Source organism: Mobula hypostoma, chromosome 5 (genome assembly GCF_963921235.1).
Source record: "Mobula hypostoma chromosome 5, sMobHyp1.1, whole genome shotgun sequence".
Taxonomy (NCBI): domain Eukaryota; kingdom Metazoa; phylum Chordata; class Chondrichthyes; order Myliobatiformes; family Myliobatidae; genus Mobula; species Mobula hypostoma.
In genome coordinates, this window is record NC_086101.1 from 191,563,919 (window position 1) to 191,579,398 (window position 15,480).

Genomic DNA, 15,480 nt, shown 5'->3' on the forward strand with positions numbered 1-15,480 from the left:
AGGCCATTGGATAGGTACATGGATGGGAAAGGTTTAGAGCAGGGGTTTCCAAGGACCACTCAGTTAATGGTAAGGGTCCATGGCATTAGAAAGGTTGAGAACCCCTGTTTAGAAGGATATGGGGCAAACTGGGTTAGCTCAGGTTCTCAGCATAGACTAGATGGGTCGAAGGGCCTATTTCCTGGCCATGTTACTCAAAGCATTTGTATCCGAATGCGCAAGCCAAGGCTTAGTTAGTATGTCTGTGGGTGATACTAAAATCGTGTAGAAGGACATGAAAAATTAGAGGGGCACCTTGACCAGCTGAGGATCGGCAAATGGCTTTCAATCCAGATAAACATGAGCTTTTGCATTTTGGAAGAATCAAACCACGGGTAGGAATCATTCACTCAACTCAACACTGAACGGATGCCACAACCCACTGACTCACTTTCAAAGACTTTTCATCTCATGTTCTCGGCGTTATTTATTTTGTCATCCATTCATTTGGTTGTTTGTATTTCTCTTGTGCATTTGTGCAGTTTCGCTCATTTGTTGCCTGTCAGTCTTTGTGTGTAGTTTTCATTGATTCTATTGTCTTTCTTTGCTCTGTGGTGAATGCCCGCAAGAAAATAAATCTCAGGGCAGTATATGGTGACATGTACTGTACGTACTTTGATAATAATTTACTAGGACCCTGTGTTACAGAACAGAGGAACAGAGGAATGTGCATTGTTCGCTGAAAGTGACATCTCAGCTACATAACGAGGTGAAGATATCACTTGGCATGTTGGCCTTTATCACAGGGCATTGGGTATAGGAGATGGGATGTTATTTAGTAGTTATATAAGACACTGGTGAGGACTATTGTGTACAGTTTTGGTCACCCCGTTATAGGAAAAATGTTATTAAACTAGAAAGAGTGAAAAAAAGATTTACCAGGATGTTGCCTGGACTCAGGGGCCTAAGTTACAAGGAGAGGTTGTGTGTACTCTAGGAATTTATTCCTGCAACTTCGGAGACACAAGGGTGACCCGATAGAGGTCTATAAAATCATCATCGGCATCCCTCTGTACATGTCGGGTGATGTGGACGATCATGGTCTTTCCACGACCATGATTGTTCTTGGCAAATTTTTCTACAGGAGTGGTTTGCCATTGCCTTCTTCTGGGCAGTGTCTTTACAAGATGGGTGTCCCCAGCCATCATCAATACTCTTCAGAGATTGTCTGCCTTGTGCTAGTGGTCGCATAACCAGGACTTGTGACCTGCACCGGCTGCTCGTACGACCATCCACCACCTGCTCCCATGGCTTCACATGACCCCGTTCGGGGAGCTAAGCAGGGGTTACACCTTGCCCAAGGGTGACCTGCAGGCTAGCAGAGGGAAGGAGTGCCTTACACCTCCTCTGGTAGAGATGTGTCTCCACCCCACCACCCACATATAAGATCGTGAGGGGAATAGACAGGGTGAGAGTGCGTAGTCTTTTTCTCAGGGAGGGGTGCTGCGCTAAAAACAAAAGAGCCTGAGATTAAGATCAAAAATGAGAGATTAAAAAGGGACATCGGGGTGTGACAAACAGTGGTGTGCATTTGAAATGAGCTGCCAGAAATAGTGGTTGAGGCAGACACATTAACAAAATTTCAAAGACATTTACAGAAAAGAGGTTAGACGGCTATGGGTCAAACTCAGGCATATGGGACCCACAGGCTGAGGAACACAATCTGCGTGGAACAGTTAGGCCGAAGGGGCCTTATGTGTCCTGACTGAGGGCTCTCGGCCAGAAATGTTCACTCTGTATTCCCTGCCATTGATGCGGCCTGACCTGCTGAGTTCCTCCAGCATTTTATGTCTGCATCTGCAGAAACTCCTGTGATTACGACTTGCTAACTGATTTTTCTTGGACTCACCTATCAGCTGGTACTCCCTCCCTCACACCCACCTCTTTTTCTGACTTCTTCCCCCTCCATTTACTGTTGAAGGCTCTCAGCCCAAAATGTTGACTGTTTACTCATTGCCATAGATGCTGCCTGACCTGCTGAGTTCCTCCAGCATTCTGTGTGTGTTATACTCTGGACAGTGTGTCAAATGTATGTGTTATACTCTGGACTGTGCGCCAAATGGTGGTTGTGACGCGTCTAGTATGGTAGTGTAGTGGGTAGTCATTGTCGATCTCACTTTCAGCTTCGGCAGCTGGCTAACAGCCGTGCAGAAAGGAGAGCTGAATGTGTAAGTCTTTCTCTGCTGGTACCGTACATAGCCTCTCTAACAGCAAGCCTCATAGTGCCTCCTCGCTGGCGACACACCGAAATGGAGCTCCTTTCGGACCCAGGCTGAACTTCAGAGGACGGGGAGGAGGTCTGGCCCCTGCACACGTAGCACACAGGCCCACCGGTGTGTGGACACACCCTGGTACTCGTGAGCCAGACCCCCAGCTCAGGGTAAGTAGTCTCACTGCCTTGCAGGCAGCCTCGGGAGTAAACCCAGACTGCAAATTCGGAGTGGAGCCCCTAAGGCAACAGAATGTCATTGAATATCATTCCAGCAGCTCCTGCAGCCCAAGCTGGTGCCAGACATATCGCTTTTGGACTACACCAGTGAGGCCGAGAGGGGAGGGGGGGTCTCGATGACTGAATCTCCAGGCTTCTGTCTAGGCCTCTCCTCCATTGACCTCGGAGACTGACGAATGCCATCATCACCATCATACTCTGGATTTCCAGAATCTCTTGTGTTTCGGTAGAAGGGCCTGTTTTTGCACTGTATCACTGTGATTCTGTACGTGTGACTCCAGGCCTGCATGTGTGGTTAAATATGACATGGCCCAGTAGGTATTCAGTTCAAGGACCATGAGGGATGGAAGAACAAAAGTCTGCATGGTCAGATCCTAAGGCAGAATAAAAATCAATCTCCAGGTGCAGTTGTCCTCCCTGTAAATGGGGCAGAATTCTAATATCTCCCCCACTGCCGAGGTCCTGGTGATGAACGTAGCACTGCCTCAGGTAATGTCCAAACTGTACTGGAGGCTTTCATTTATAACGTTGCAAGTCAGTTGGCTGCCAATGAGCCTAATTTAGCTCTGATCTTCCCATCTGCTCCTGAATGTACCGTGCTCTTGACAGAAGTTATTTACTCTCAGCGACACAGGAATAAAATGGAAAATGAAGCACCTAGAGCGTTGCTCAGTGTGTGTTGCCGTGCCAACGGCTGGAATGTGACAATGGGGGAGAGACTTTAGGAAAGGAATATCGTTGAGTACACGGGCTGATATGAGGGGGCATAATTTTAAGGTGATTGGAGGAAAAGTAGAGGAGGGATGTGAGAGGTAGGATTTTACACAGAGATGGGTGGTGGTAAAGTCAGATACGTTAGGCATATTTAAGAAACTCTTAGATAAGCACATGGATGTTAGAAAAACAGAGGGTTGTGTGGAAGGGAAGGGTTGGATTGATCTTAGTGGACCAAAGGGCCTGTACTGTGCTGTATTATTCCGTGTTCTGTGTTCCATGTTCCGTGTCCCATGTCCCATGTTTTGTGTCATATGCCCTGTGCCCAGTGTCCTGTGTTCCACGTTCTCTGTTCTCCGAGTGTAACAGCAGGAGCAGGTAGAGGAGGTGCCAAGACCGGGACCGGGGTGGTTGCAAAGTGATGACCAGGACCTGAATATTCCCGGTTTTCCCAGTTCCAAAGGAGGATGGACTCTGAAGGAGATTCCGGGAAGGTAGTACCTAGATAAGACAGAGAGGGACATGAGGGAAGGGGATAGGAGGAGAGGATGGGATGGAGGACAGGGGGACGTACAGGAGACTGGAGACACACACCCAACATTTTAAGAACAGTTCCTTCCTATCCACCATCAGATTTCTGAATGGACAATGAACCCATGAACACTGCCTCTCTTTGCCCAGTATTTATTTATTTATTTATTTACTTATTATTTATCGATTATACATTTCTATTGTAATTTATAGTAATTGTTATATATGGCAATGTACTGTGCCACCGCAAAACAACAAATTTCATGACACATGTTAGTGATAATAAAGCTGATTCTGATACCGGAGATATGGGTTTGTTCCTGATCTGGGGCGCTGTCTATGTGGAGTTTGCATGTTTGTGACCAAGTGCGCTTCCCCGCACCAGAGTTTACCAGTTTCTTCCCACATCCCAAGGACATGCAGGTTAATTGTCCACTGTAAATTGTCCCTACAGAGGGCTGACATAGACTGGATGGTACGTCAGGCCTCTCACTCTCTGTTGGCAAGTCCGAGAAACTTTCTCAAACACACTTGGTGAACTGGCCTCCACAGTTCTCTGTGGGAGAGGGTTGTCCATCATTCCTGCTCATCTCCGTCCTCAATGTCTAATCCTCAGACTTTGACCTCAGCCCAGAGAAAGGCCTCATCCGGTCAGTACCAGGTACATTTCAGTGACAACCCCTCTCATTCTTTTGAACTCCGGTGAGGAGCGGCTGTAGTTGAACCAACCCCTCTAGTTATGTTTTGTATCCAGAAAGCATCCTGTCCAGAAACATCCCGGCTTAGTACAGCAACTGCTCCTCCCGTGATGGCAAGAGAGTTGTGGACACAGATCAGCACTTGGTTTAGACCATAAAACCATAAGACAAAGGAGCAGAAGTCGGCCATTCGGCCCATTGAGTCTTCTCCACCATTTTATCATGAGCTGATCCATTCTCCCATTTAGTCCCACTCCCCCGCCTTCTCACCATAACCTTTGATGCCCTGGCTACTCAGATACCTATCAGTGTCTGCCTTAAATACACCCAATTACTTGGCCTCCACTGCCACCCGTGGCAACAAATTCCATAGATTCACCACCCTCTGGCTAAAAAAATTTCTTCGCATCTCTGTTCTGAATGGGCGCCCTTCAATCCTTCAGTCATGCCCTCTTGTACTAGACTCCCCCATCATGGGAAAGGATTCTCTCTGTCCTTGTCGCCGCCTGATGGGCACCACGGCAACCGTTACGCTATGACAGCTCGGGTCATTGAGGAGTTCAGAGTTCATTCTGTAAGGAGTCTCTGTACATCCTCTCCGTGGAACGTGTGCATTTTATCCAGGTCCTCCACAGACCGAAGATGTATCGAGTAGGGTAAATGGCCATTGTAAATTGTCCCGCGGTTACGTCAGGGTTAATGGGGTTAGTCAGGGGTTGCTGGGGTGATGTGGCTCAAAGAGCTGGAAGGGCCTACTCCGTACTGTATTGTTAAACAAATAATCAAAGACCCCCTCCCACCCCGGATATTCTCCCTTCTGCCCCCTCCCACTGGGCAGAAGATACAAAAACTTTAAAGCCCACACAAGCAGGCTCAAGGACAGCTTCTAGCCGCTTTTATAACACGCTTGAGTGGTTCCCTTGTCCAAAGGCGGGCTCTTGATTTAACAATCTACCTCGTTATGAACATGCTCCTGATTCTCTGCCTGCACTGCACTTTCTCTGTAACTGTAGCACTTTATTCTGCATTGTTATTGTTTTCCCTTGTACTGCCTCAATGATCTGCTGCGAAATGATCGGTAGGGATGGCATGTAGAACAAAGTTTCTCACTGATCCTCGGTACATGAGACGATAACAAATCAATTTACCAATTTACACCCACCGCCCTCCAGATGGAAAACGTAACCCCCCAGGTCCCTTTTAAGCCTTTCCCCTCTCATCTTTCATCTGTGGCCTCTAGTTCTAGACTCCCTGCTATGTCCTCTTGCACAAGGAGAACAAGTTATACACGTTTCTCCAAGTGTCTGGTCAGCACCTTGTATAATTGTAAGAAGAGTCTCCTAGTTCTATTTTCCATTCCCTTTGCAAGAGGCAAGCGTTTTGTTAGACTTGCTGCCTGTGAAGTTTCTGCAGATAAGTTTTTCATTGCACCTGATTCATTCGTTTATCACGTCTGCGTTGAAACATACAGTGAGATGAGCTATTGTGTTAACAAGCAACAGGACCTAAGGATGTGCTGGGGGCAGTCCAAAGTGTCGCCACGCATTCCTGCCCCAGCAGAGCATGTCCACAATCTATCTTGTTGCATCATGGTGCGGCATGACAACTCAAATGCCCAGGAACGTAAAAAGCTGCAGAGAATAGTGAACTTAGCCCAGTACAACCTTGGCTCATCCCTCCCCACCATCGGTAGTATCTACAGGAGGCAACATCCAGGCTACGCCATCCTTCAACAGCTCCCATCAGGCAGGAGGTACAAAAGCCTGAAGTCCCACACCACCAGGTTCAGGAACGGCGACTCTCCTTCCATCTTTCATTTCTTGAACTAAGTGGCACACCGTTAGTCACTATTTCAGTATAACAACACTGTGACCACTTTGATCACTTGTTTGGTGCGATATGCCTGTGATGTTGCTGCAAGTAAGTTTTTCATTGCTCCTGCACATACATGGACTTGTGCACCTAACAATAAACTTGACTTTGACTTTGATGCTCACCAATCTAGGATGAGACCATGAGACCACAAGACCATCAGACACAGGAGCAGAATTAGGACATTCCTGCTCTGCTATTCCATCATGGCTAATTTATTTTCCCTCTCAACCCCATTCTTCTGCCTTTTCTCTGTAACCTTTGATGCCTTTACCAATCAAGAACCTATCAACTTTGCTTTAAATATTCCCAATGACTTGGCCTCCACAACCGTCCGTGGCAATGAATTCCCCAGATTCATCACCCTCTGGCTAAAGAAATTCCTCCTCATCTCTGTTCTAAATGGATGTCCCGCTATTCCAAGTCTGTGCCCTCTAGTCCTAGACTCCCCTACTATAGGAAACATCCTCTCCACATCCACTCTACTGAGGCCTTTCAATATTCAATAGGCCTCAATGAGATCCCCCTTCGTTCCTCTAAACTCCAGGAAGTACAGGTCCACAGCCATCAAATGTGAAAAGAAGTGGTCCCAACATGAACCTCTGTGGCAGCCAACCAGAAAAGACCCCCTCTATTCCCACTCTTTGCCTCCTACCAGTCAGCCAATCTTCTATCCATGTTAGTAGCTTAGAGAGAGAGAAACTGAGTTTCTCCCATTTGTCAGAGATAGAGACAGATGGTCAGAAATATCAAACAACAGGAGGAGAGATTTCATGAAAAATTACCCAATAGAACAGATTAACGTTTCAGCATTACAAAGACCATCAGAGCAACAACCTCATTGCTCTCAAAATGTGCAACCAGAGGCAAAGAAAGGGCAGAAAGAAGACACAAGCTTAATAGAGGTGCACAAGATGATAACAGAGGTGTACAAGATGAGAACAGAGGTGTACAAGATGCTAATAGAGGTGTACAAGGTGTACAAGATGATAATAGAGGTGTACAAGATGATAATAGAGGTGTACACGATGATAATAGAGGTGTACAAGGTGTACAAGATGATAATGGAGGTGTACAAGATGATAAGCATAGATCGAGCAGATAGCCAAAGACTTTTTCCCAGGGCAAAAATAGCGAGTATGAGGGGGCATCATTTTAAGGTAATTGGAGGAAAGTCTGTTGGGGGGGGGAATGGTAGAGACAGATTTCTTTTCACACAGAGAGTGGGGGGGGGTGTTGAATGCACTGCTGGGGTGGTGTTAGAGGCAGATACATTAGGGACATTAAGGAGACTCTTAGATAGGCTCATAGATGATAGAACAATGGAGGGTTATGTGGGAGAGAAGGGGCAGATCGAATTTAGAGCAGATTAAAACATCGGTACAACATTGTGGGCCAGAAGGATTATACTGTGCTGTACATTTCTACGTTCTTGCCCAAGAGGAAGGAAGTGCCAGCCCACACTGGTCTGTAATCACTGTTCCCTCTAAGCTATTGGGGTGCACGGCCGCGCAGTAACCGAAATGCTCCCGCACACACAGCCTTTGTTGCCATGCAGCTGGAATTGGACTCAGCTCGAAAAAGTTTACAAATCATGAATTTTTTTTTGTTGTACTGCATCTCATTATACCCTGCAATTAATAAATAAATTCGAAAGTTTGTGATTTTCTCATTTCCATTCTAAATACTCACAATATGCATATTATTAAAAAGGCATTTGAAGTGCCATGCAGTTTTTAGGCTGTGTGAAGATTGCTCAAAGTAATGGCTGTTCTATGCAGCTGTAAAAAAAAATAGATGGAATATGGTCTGTAATACTTGTGCGAGTCAGAGGTGAGGTTTTTTTACACGGAATAGAGGGTGCATGAATGCCCTGCCAGGGGTGGTGGTGGAGGCAAATACATTTGGAACATTTAAGACTATTAGATAGGCAGATGGATGATAGAAAAGTGGAGGCGACGTGGGAGGGAGGGCTTGATTGATCTCAGAGTAGGTGAAACAGTCAGCACAACATTGTGGGCTGAAGGGTCTGTACTGTGCTGTAAAGTTCTGTGTTCTATGTTGAAATAAATGCTTTGGAAATTATATACAAAAGCAACCTAGTTCAAAGCTATTCCTAAAGTGTCAGAAAGAGGAAAGAAGGTGTCAGCAGAGACAGTGCGATGGCGTGCATGCTGGAGAGATGAAGTGTGTGTGTGAGAGAGAGAGAGTGTGTGTGTGAGAGCGTGGGAGAGAGCGGGAGATAGTGAGATTGGGTGAGGGAGAGTGTAATTGAAAGAGAGTATGTGTGGGTGTGTGTGAGAGAGATTGGAAGAGATTAGTGTATATTTGTGTGCATGAGTGGGAGAGGGCGTGTTAGTGTGTGTAGGGTTGAAAGAGAATGCATGGGAGAGCGTGTGAGAGAGTGGAGAGAATGTGAGAGAGTGGAGAGAGTGTGAGAGAGATGTGAGTGTGTGAGAGAGTGGAGAGACTATGAGAGAGATGCGAGTGTGTGAGAGAGATGTGAGTGTGTGACAGGGATGTGAGTCTGTGAGAGGGATGTGTGTGTGTGAGAGAGAGTGGAGTGTGTGTGAGAGAGGATGTGAGTGTGTGAAAGAGTGGAGTGTGTGTGTGTGAGAGAGGGATTTGGGTGTGTGAGAGGGATTTGAGTGTGTGAGAGGGATGTGGGTGTGTGAGAGGGATGTGGGTGTGTGAGAGGGATGTGAGTGTGTGAGAGGGATTTGAGTGTGTAAGAGGGATGTGAGTGTGTGAGAGAGGGATTTGGGTGTGTGAGAGGGATTTGAGTGTGTAAGAGGGATGTGAGTGTGTGAGAGGGATGTGGGTGTGTGAGAGGGATTTGAGTGTGTGAGAAGGATGTGAGTGTGAGAGGGATGTGTGTGTGTGGGAGAGTGGAGAGTGGAGAGTGTGTGAGAGGGATGTGTGTGTGTGGGAGAGTGGAGAGTGTGTGGGAGGGATGTGAGTGTGTGATAGGGCTGTGAGCGTGTGATAGGGCTGTGAGCGTGTGAGAGAGTGGAGTGTGTGTGTGAGCGTGTGAGAGGAAACGTTAGTCTGTGCAAGATTGAAAGAGAGCATATGGGAGTGTGTGTGTGAGTGAGTGAGAGAGAAACAGACAGAGAGACGGGGAGAGAGAGGGGGAGGGGAGGATGAGGGTGAGGGTAAGAGAAGGGAGAGAGAGCGGGGAGAGATTGTGCACTGGGGTAGAGAGTGAGAAGCTGTCATTGATTTATAGAACGGCAGAGCCTGAAATAAAACATCAGCAAAAAATGGTATCGCTGTAAACACACCGCTGGGAGAAACAGAAGGAATCGTGACGGTCAGGCAGCGGTAAAGCGGGAATATCTACAGCAAAGAGTTATCCGACAGATGACTGTTCAGACAGAAAGGTATTGTGGGCATGATTGACAACGTAAAGGAAGCCGAGGCAGAGAGAGATCGAACGCACAAAAGGAAGGTTATTCCTGCCTCAGTCGAGATGTAAGGGAGAGTGAATGGTAAAAGCAGAGAGATCCTCGCATCTGCCCTCTGGTGCAGGCTGACTTCAGCCAGCTCCATCGCTCTCTGCCTCTCTGCATTTTTAAACTAACGCGGCCAATAAGCCGACAGGGAAATTTCACCAAGTAAACATTGGGAATGCCAATTGCACTAACTCTGGTGGGCAAACCTCAGCCGCTCTGGTCCTGAGTCCTGAGCTTTACAATACCGTTCTTTAAATCTCAGCACAAGATTTCAGCCATGAGGAAGATTGCCTACACCCGTCTCTTTCCTTAAAAGCAAACTCGTTGACCAAGTTTTCTCAAAGTCTTCCCATGTGGCCACAGTAACAATTATTGTTTAGTAAGAGATTGTGTGTGTGTGTGTGTGTGTGTGTGTGTGTGTGTCTGTCTGTGTGTGTGTGTGAATGTGCGTGTGCGTATTTGAGTAGAGGTGCGTGTGTGAGTGTGCACGAGTGTGAGAGACTGTGTGTGTATGTATGAGTCTGTATGCATAGGTGTGGGTGAGTGTGTGCGTGTGCATATTGAGAATGTGTGTGTATGTTTGCATGTCTGTCTAAGAGAGTGTGTTTGTGAGTTCACGTGGCCGTGTGTCTGTGTGTGCATGTATGTGTCTGAGGGAATGTGTGTGCCTTGAGTATGCGTGTGTTTGTGAGTGCACGTGTGTTTGGAAGTGTGTGCGTGTCAGTGTGTAAGCATGTGAACAAGTAGTGTGTGTGTGTGTGTGTGTGTGTACTTGGCTGATAAACGTGTGAGGGTGCAGTACAGTACCAGGACATTGGTTAGGTCACTGAGACAGGGACACTGACACGCATACGGACACAAGGTGAGTAATAACAATTAAGGACTGAGAGACGGAGTGGACAGTATTGTACAATGTGCCAAGATACAGGAGGGGGAATAGCTACAGAGACATCAGAAATGTAAAAAATTCCCAAATTCCGCTCCGCAAATATATCTGTAAATAGAGTCGGCGCTGCCGAGATATGACAAAAAAACCGCAACAGATCTCAGTGGTAGCTGATGAAAGGAACATCAAAGATGTCATACAGTTAACAGAAGTCAGAAGAGGAAGATATCAACGTGTTTAAGTCTGACACAAAGGATAAGAACAACATTGCAATCGCTTAATCTCAAAGGATTACAAAACTAAAGTGAAAGGATTAACCGGCTTCTTGGCAATCGAGACAGCGTGCGCGTGAGAGAGAGAGGCAGGGAGACGGAGAGGGGTGGGGAGACCTTGGTGACACGGGAAGCGAGAGAGGGAGAGAGAGAGACACTGAGAGAGACAGAGTCACACAGAAATAGGGGGACGGAGCGACAGACAGGGACAGACAGAAAGACAGAGAAACAGACGGTGAGAGAGGGGGAGAGAGAAAGAGAGAGAGACTGTGTCTAAGAATGGGATGGATTTGGGAAAGTGAACATGTAGCGAAGAAGAGAAAGAAGTTTGAAGGACGGAGTGGAGGGGAATAGAAAGAGAGGAAGTGAATTTGACTGAGGTAGCAAATATACGTGAGAGACAGAGTGTGGAAGAGGAGGGAGGAAAGTGTGAGGATTGCGCAAGAGGAGAAAGAGCGTATGTGTGTGAAAGGAGGGAGAGTATATGTGGAGAGGGTATGTACTGTGTGTGCATAATGAGTAAGCGAGCAAATGTGAGGGAGTGACTGAGAGAATGCGTGAGAACAGAGAGAGTACGAGGGTGAGGGAAAGGACTGAGAGCGAGAGAGACATAATTTGTAGGACAGGGCAGTGCTTCAGAAGAGGGCACATGAGAAGAAGGTGTGTGAGAGGGAGAGGGAATGAGGGCGAGTAAAGGAGGAGAAGGGGAGTAAATCGGTGAAAGGAGAGAACAGGAAGGAGAGAGAGCACAGGAGCAGAGGGAAAGCAGCCTCCCTCCCTCCGTTCCCCATGTTCAGATTGGCGAGTGTAGGAGAGAAAGAGAGAGAGAGCAGAGTGAGAGGGAAACAGAGAGGTGGGGAGAGAAAAGAGAGAGTGAGAGAGGGGAGATGGAGAGAGGTGGGGAGCAAGGGAGAGAGAAAGAGAGAGAGGGAAGAGCGACAGAAAGAGAAAGCGAAAGGGGGGGAGGTAGTGGAAAGGAGAGATAGAGCGAGATGAGAGAGAGAAGGAGGGAGATGAGGGAAAGAGTGGAAGAGAGAGAACGAGAATGGGGTTGGGGAAAATATAAGAAAATAAGGAGTGGAAACTGGAATGAGCAGTCAGCTCCTGGATCCTGCACTGTCATTTATTGTGATCATGGCTGATCCGTTCAGTACTCTCCTGGTCTGATTACCTTCATATCCAAAACCCCTGTCTTGAATATGTTCAGTGACTGAGCTGCTACATCCCTCGTGAGCAGAGAATTCCAAAGATTCCCCATCCTCGGGGTGAAGAGATTTCTTCCCATCTCTGCCCTGAAGAGCCGATGGTTTATTTTGTGAGGTTGCGAGGTTGTAAACCTGGTTCCAAATTCCCCGGCAAGGGAAAAAACGACTATTGCATTTACCTTGTCAAACACCGTGAAACATATTGCGTTGCAGTGAGGTCTGGATGTGGGAGATGGGGGAAGAGAAAGAGACAGAGCCAGAGAGAGGAATAGAAAAAGAGAGAGAGAGATTAGAGAAAGAAAGATGAAGAAGGGGAGTGAGGGGAGAGAAAGAGAGAATGGGAGAGATGGGGAGAGTGAAGAGGAAGAGGAAAGAGAGAGAGGAGAGGAAGAGGTAGGGACGGGAAATAGTGAGGGGGAGAGAGGGAAAAGGGATAGCGTGTTAGTAGGAAAGGAGAGGGGAGAGAAGAGTGTGGAGTCTTGAAGAGAGTGTGGAAGAAGAGATGAAAGGTGGGGAAGAAGCGAGTGTGAGACGGAGAGTTTGTGGAGGATCGAGTAGTTTTGGTAGGAATGTGGGGAAGAGATTGGGGGGAAGAGTGTGGGAAAGGAGAGATCACGGGGAGACATGAGGTGTAATGAGTGTAGGGGAGAGATGGAGTGAGTGTGAGAGAGGAGGAAGTGTGCGGTGGAGAAAGGAGAGCGAGACGAACGGGGAGAGCGGAGTGGAGGAGCGGGAGAGATGGTGGAGGGGGTTAGTTTGATGAGAGAATGAGTGTGTGCGAGACAGAGTGCGGGACAGACACCGGAAGGGGATGAAATGCATTGACTGTGGAAGTGGGAATTGATGGAGGGGGGAGAGTGTGAAAGAGGAATGAGAGTGGGGAGAGATGGGTTGATGTTAAGATGTGAAAATGAGAGCGTGTGGGGTAGAGATGGCGGGAAGGAAACGGAGAAAAAAGAAAAGGGAGAGAGAGGGAGAGGGTGGGTGATTCTGCTGGACAAAGAAGTAAATGGCCCGGCGTGAGCTCTTGGATAAAGTGTAACCGAAGGACGGCAGGACCCGAGCGGAGAGGAGAGCGAGGGGATGAACGGCGCGGTTTCAGCACCAAGCGGCGATGGACAGCTCCCTCCGGAGGGATGCGAGCGGAGGGGGCGAGATGGAAGGACTCACCGCTCAGCGAGTGCAGGCAGCCGGCGAGGAGCAGCAGCAGCGGCCGGGCAGCGAAGCCACGGCTCTCGGGCGTCATCACTGGGACGAGGGTAAGAGGCAGGGAGGCGAGAGGCGGTGAGAGGAGGCTCTGCCGGAGCCTCGCAGCCTGCGCTACCCCCGAGCCGTTCGGCAGGCGCTGCTCGGCATCCGCACTCTCCACAATGACATGCTCCACACCAGGGCTCCGCCAGCGCTCGCCTGGAACGGGGCGGGCCTGGCTCTCCAATGCACGTCAGTCGGGGAGCATGGGCGGCCTTCACCCCTTGGACTCCTCCTCCCGCCAGCCCGGCATTGCTGGACGCACTCATCCGCTCCCTCGGGAGCCCCTACGTCCCGCCGGAGTCACGAGGGACAGTTCAGCTCCTCCTCCTCCTCCTCCCACCCCCCCCCCCACCTCCTCCCAGCCCCAGGCGCCCTTCACTAACCGATCTGCGACCCGCCCCGAGTCCCGTCCCACAAGGCAGAGTGAGGAGGGAGGGTTCTCGTTCTGTATGGCTGCAGAATCTGAGTTTGTAGAGAGGAACAGCGGTCAGCATAGATTAGGAACAGGCCATTCGCCTCAACTCATACATGCCAACCCAGATTTCTATCCAAGTAGTTCCATATGCCCCTATTAGGTCCTTGTTCCTCTAAACCTTTCCTCCAATCCATGTACCTGTCCAATTGTTCTTTTTTTCATGTTATTGTGTGCCTGTCTCAACCATTTCCTCTGGCAGCTCATTCTATGTACATATATCCATTTTAAATCGTCCCTCTCTCACCTTTGCCCTCTCCTGCCTTGGAATAAAGACAGCAGCTATCCATCTTATCTCTACCTCCACCAGATTTTCTAAGCTTCTATGTCCCACCTAAGCCTCTTTCATCCTGCCTATCCCGTCTCTCCTTATAATTCAAGCCCTCCAGTCCTGATGAAGGGTCTCGGCCTGAAACGTTGACTGTTTATTAATTTCCATAGATGCTGCCTGACCTGCTGAGTTACTCCAGCATTTTGGGGCTGTTGCTTTGGATTTCCAGCATCCACAGAATTTCTCGTGTTGATGATTTGCTAATTCCAGCAACATCCTGGTTTAACTTTTCTGTGCCCCCTCTGGCTTCATCACATCCATCCCATAGTAGTGTGGAAAACAGAACTGCACACACAATACTCCAAGCATGCTCTCTGCATGGTACAGTTGTAATGTGGCATACAATACTCAAAAACCTAGACTGAGTGGACGTAGAGAGGACGTTTCTAATAGCAGGGGAGTCTAGGACCAGAGGTCGCAGTCTCAGAAAAAAACAACCCCTAAGAACAGAGATGAGGAGGGATTTCTTAAGCCAGAGGGTGGTGAATCTGTGGAATTCATTGCCACAGACAGTTGCGAAGGACAAGTCACTGGGTATAACTAAAGAGGAGGTTGATAGGTTCTTGATGAGTAAGGGTGTCAAAGGTTACAGGGAGAAGGCAGGGGAATGGGGTTGAGAGGAATAATAAATCAGCCATAATGGAATGGCAGAGCGGATTCAATGGGCCAAATGGCCTGATTCTGCTCCTGTATCTTATGGATGCATCGGATGTCTTGTTGGACTGTGTTCCATCTCATGACAACTCGCGTGTCATATGCTTTCTTCACCAGCTGGTCTACCTCTATCACTGTAGAATTCTAAGAGTTTTTTTTTTCTCACAGAGGAGGGTGAGTGTGTTGAATGTCCTGCCAGGCGTGTTGGTAAAAGCAGGTATATTAGGGGCATTTAAAAACTCTTAGATAGGCACATGCATGATAGAAAACTGCAGGGCTATGCATGAGGGAAGGGTTAGACTTTTCGTTGAGTAGGTTAAAATGTCGCGAGCCACAGTCTGTAGTGTACTGTAATGTTCTATGTTCTATAACTCAACTGCTTGTTAGATCCTGCTGAGCACCGACTGACCTTCTGCAGCATTGCCTGTCTCGTTCTAATGCACCACAGTGCTGCTGAAGGGTGCTCATGATTCGCCCAGCCAAGCCTCCTCACCAATGTTCACACCCAGTAGCCCTACCTCCATCCTCCAATGTCCCACTCAGCCAGTCAATCCAATCAGTAGCAATTTCCATTGACAAGATTCTGATGTTTCTCAGTCCAGACCACTGCCACAGTCAGGAGAGTAGCACACCCTTTCTTTCGATGATTCC

At 48.1% G+C, this 15,480-nt stretch overlaps 1 protein-coding gene across 2 annotated transcripts in view; it reads right to left on the reverse strand.

Annotated features, from left to right (window-relative positions):
* tmem8b (transmembrane protein 8B) overlaps positions 1-13,636 on the reverse strand; it is a 129,682-nt gene extending 116,046 nt beyond the window's left edge. For both annotated transcript variants that reach the window (XM_063047741.1, XM_063047740.1), the window contains exon 1: positions 13,292-13,636. In XM_063047741.1, the coding sequence (XP_062903811.1) occupies positions 13,292-13,367 (76 nt within the window). In that variant the 5' untranslated portion in view covers positions 13,368-13,636. The remainder of the gene's footprint in view (positions 1-13,291) is intronic.
* Positions 13,637-15,480: the final 1,844 nt, after the last annotated feature.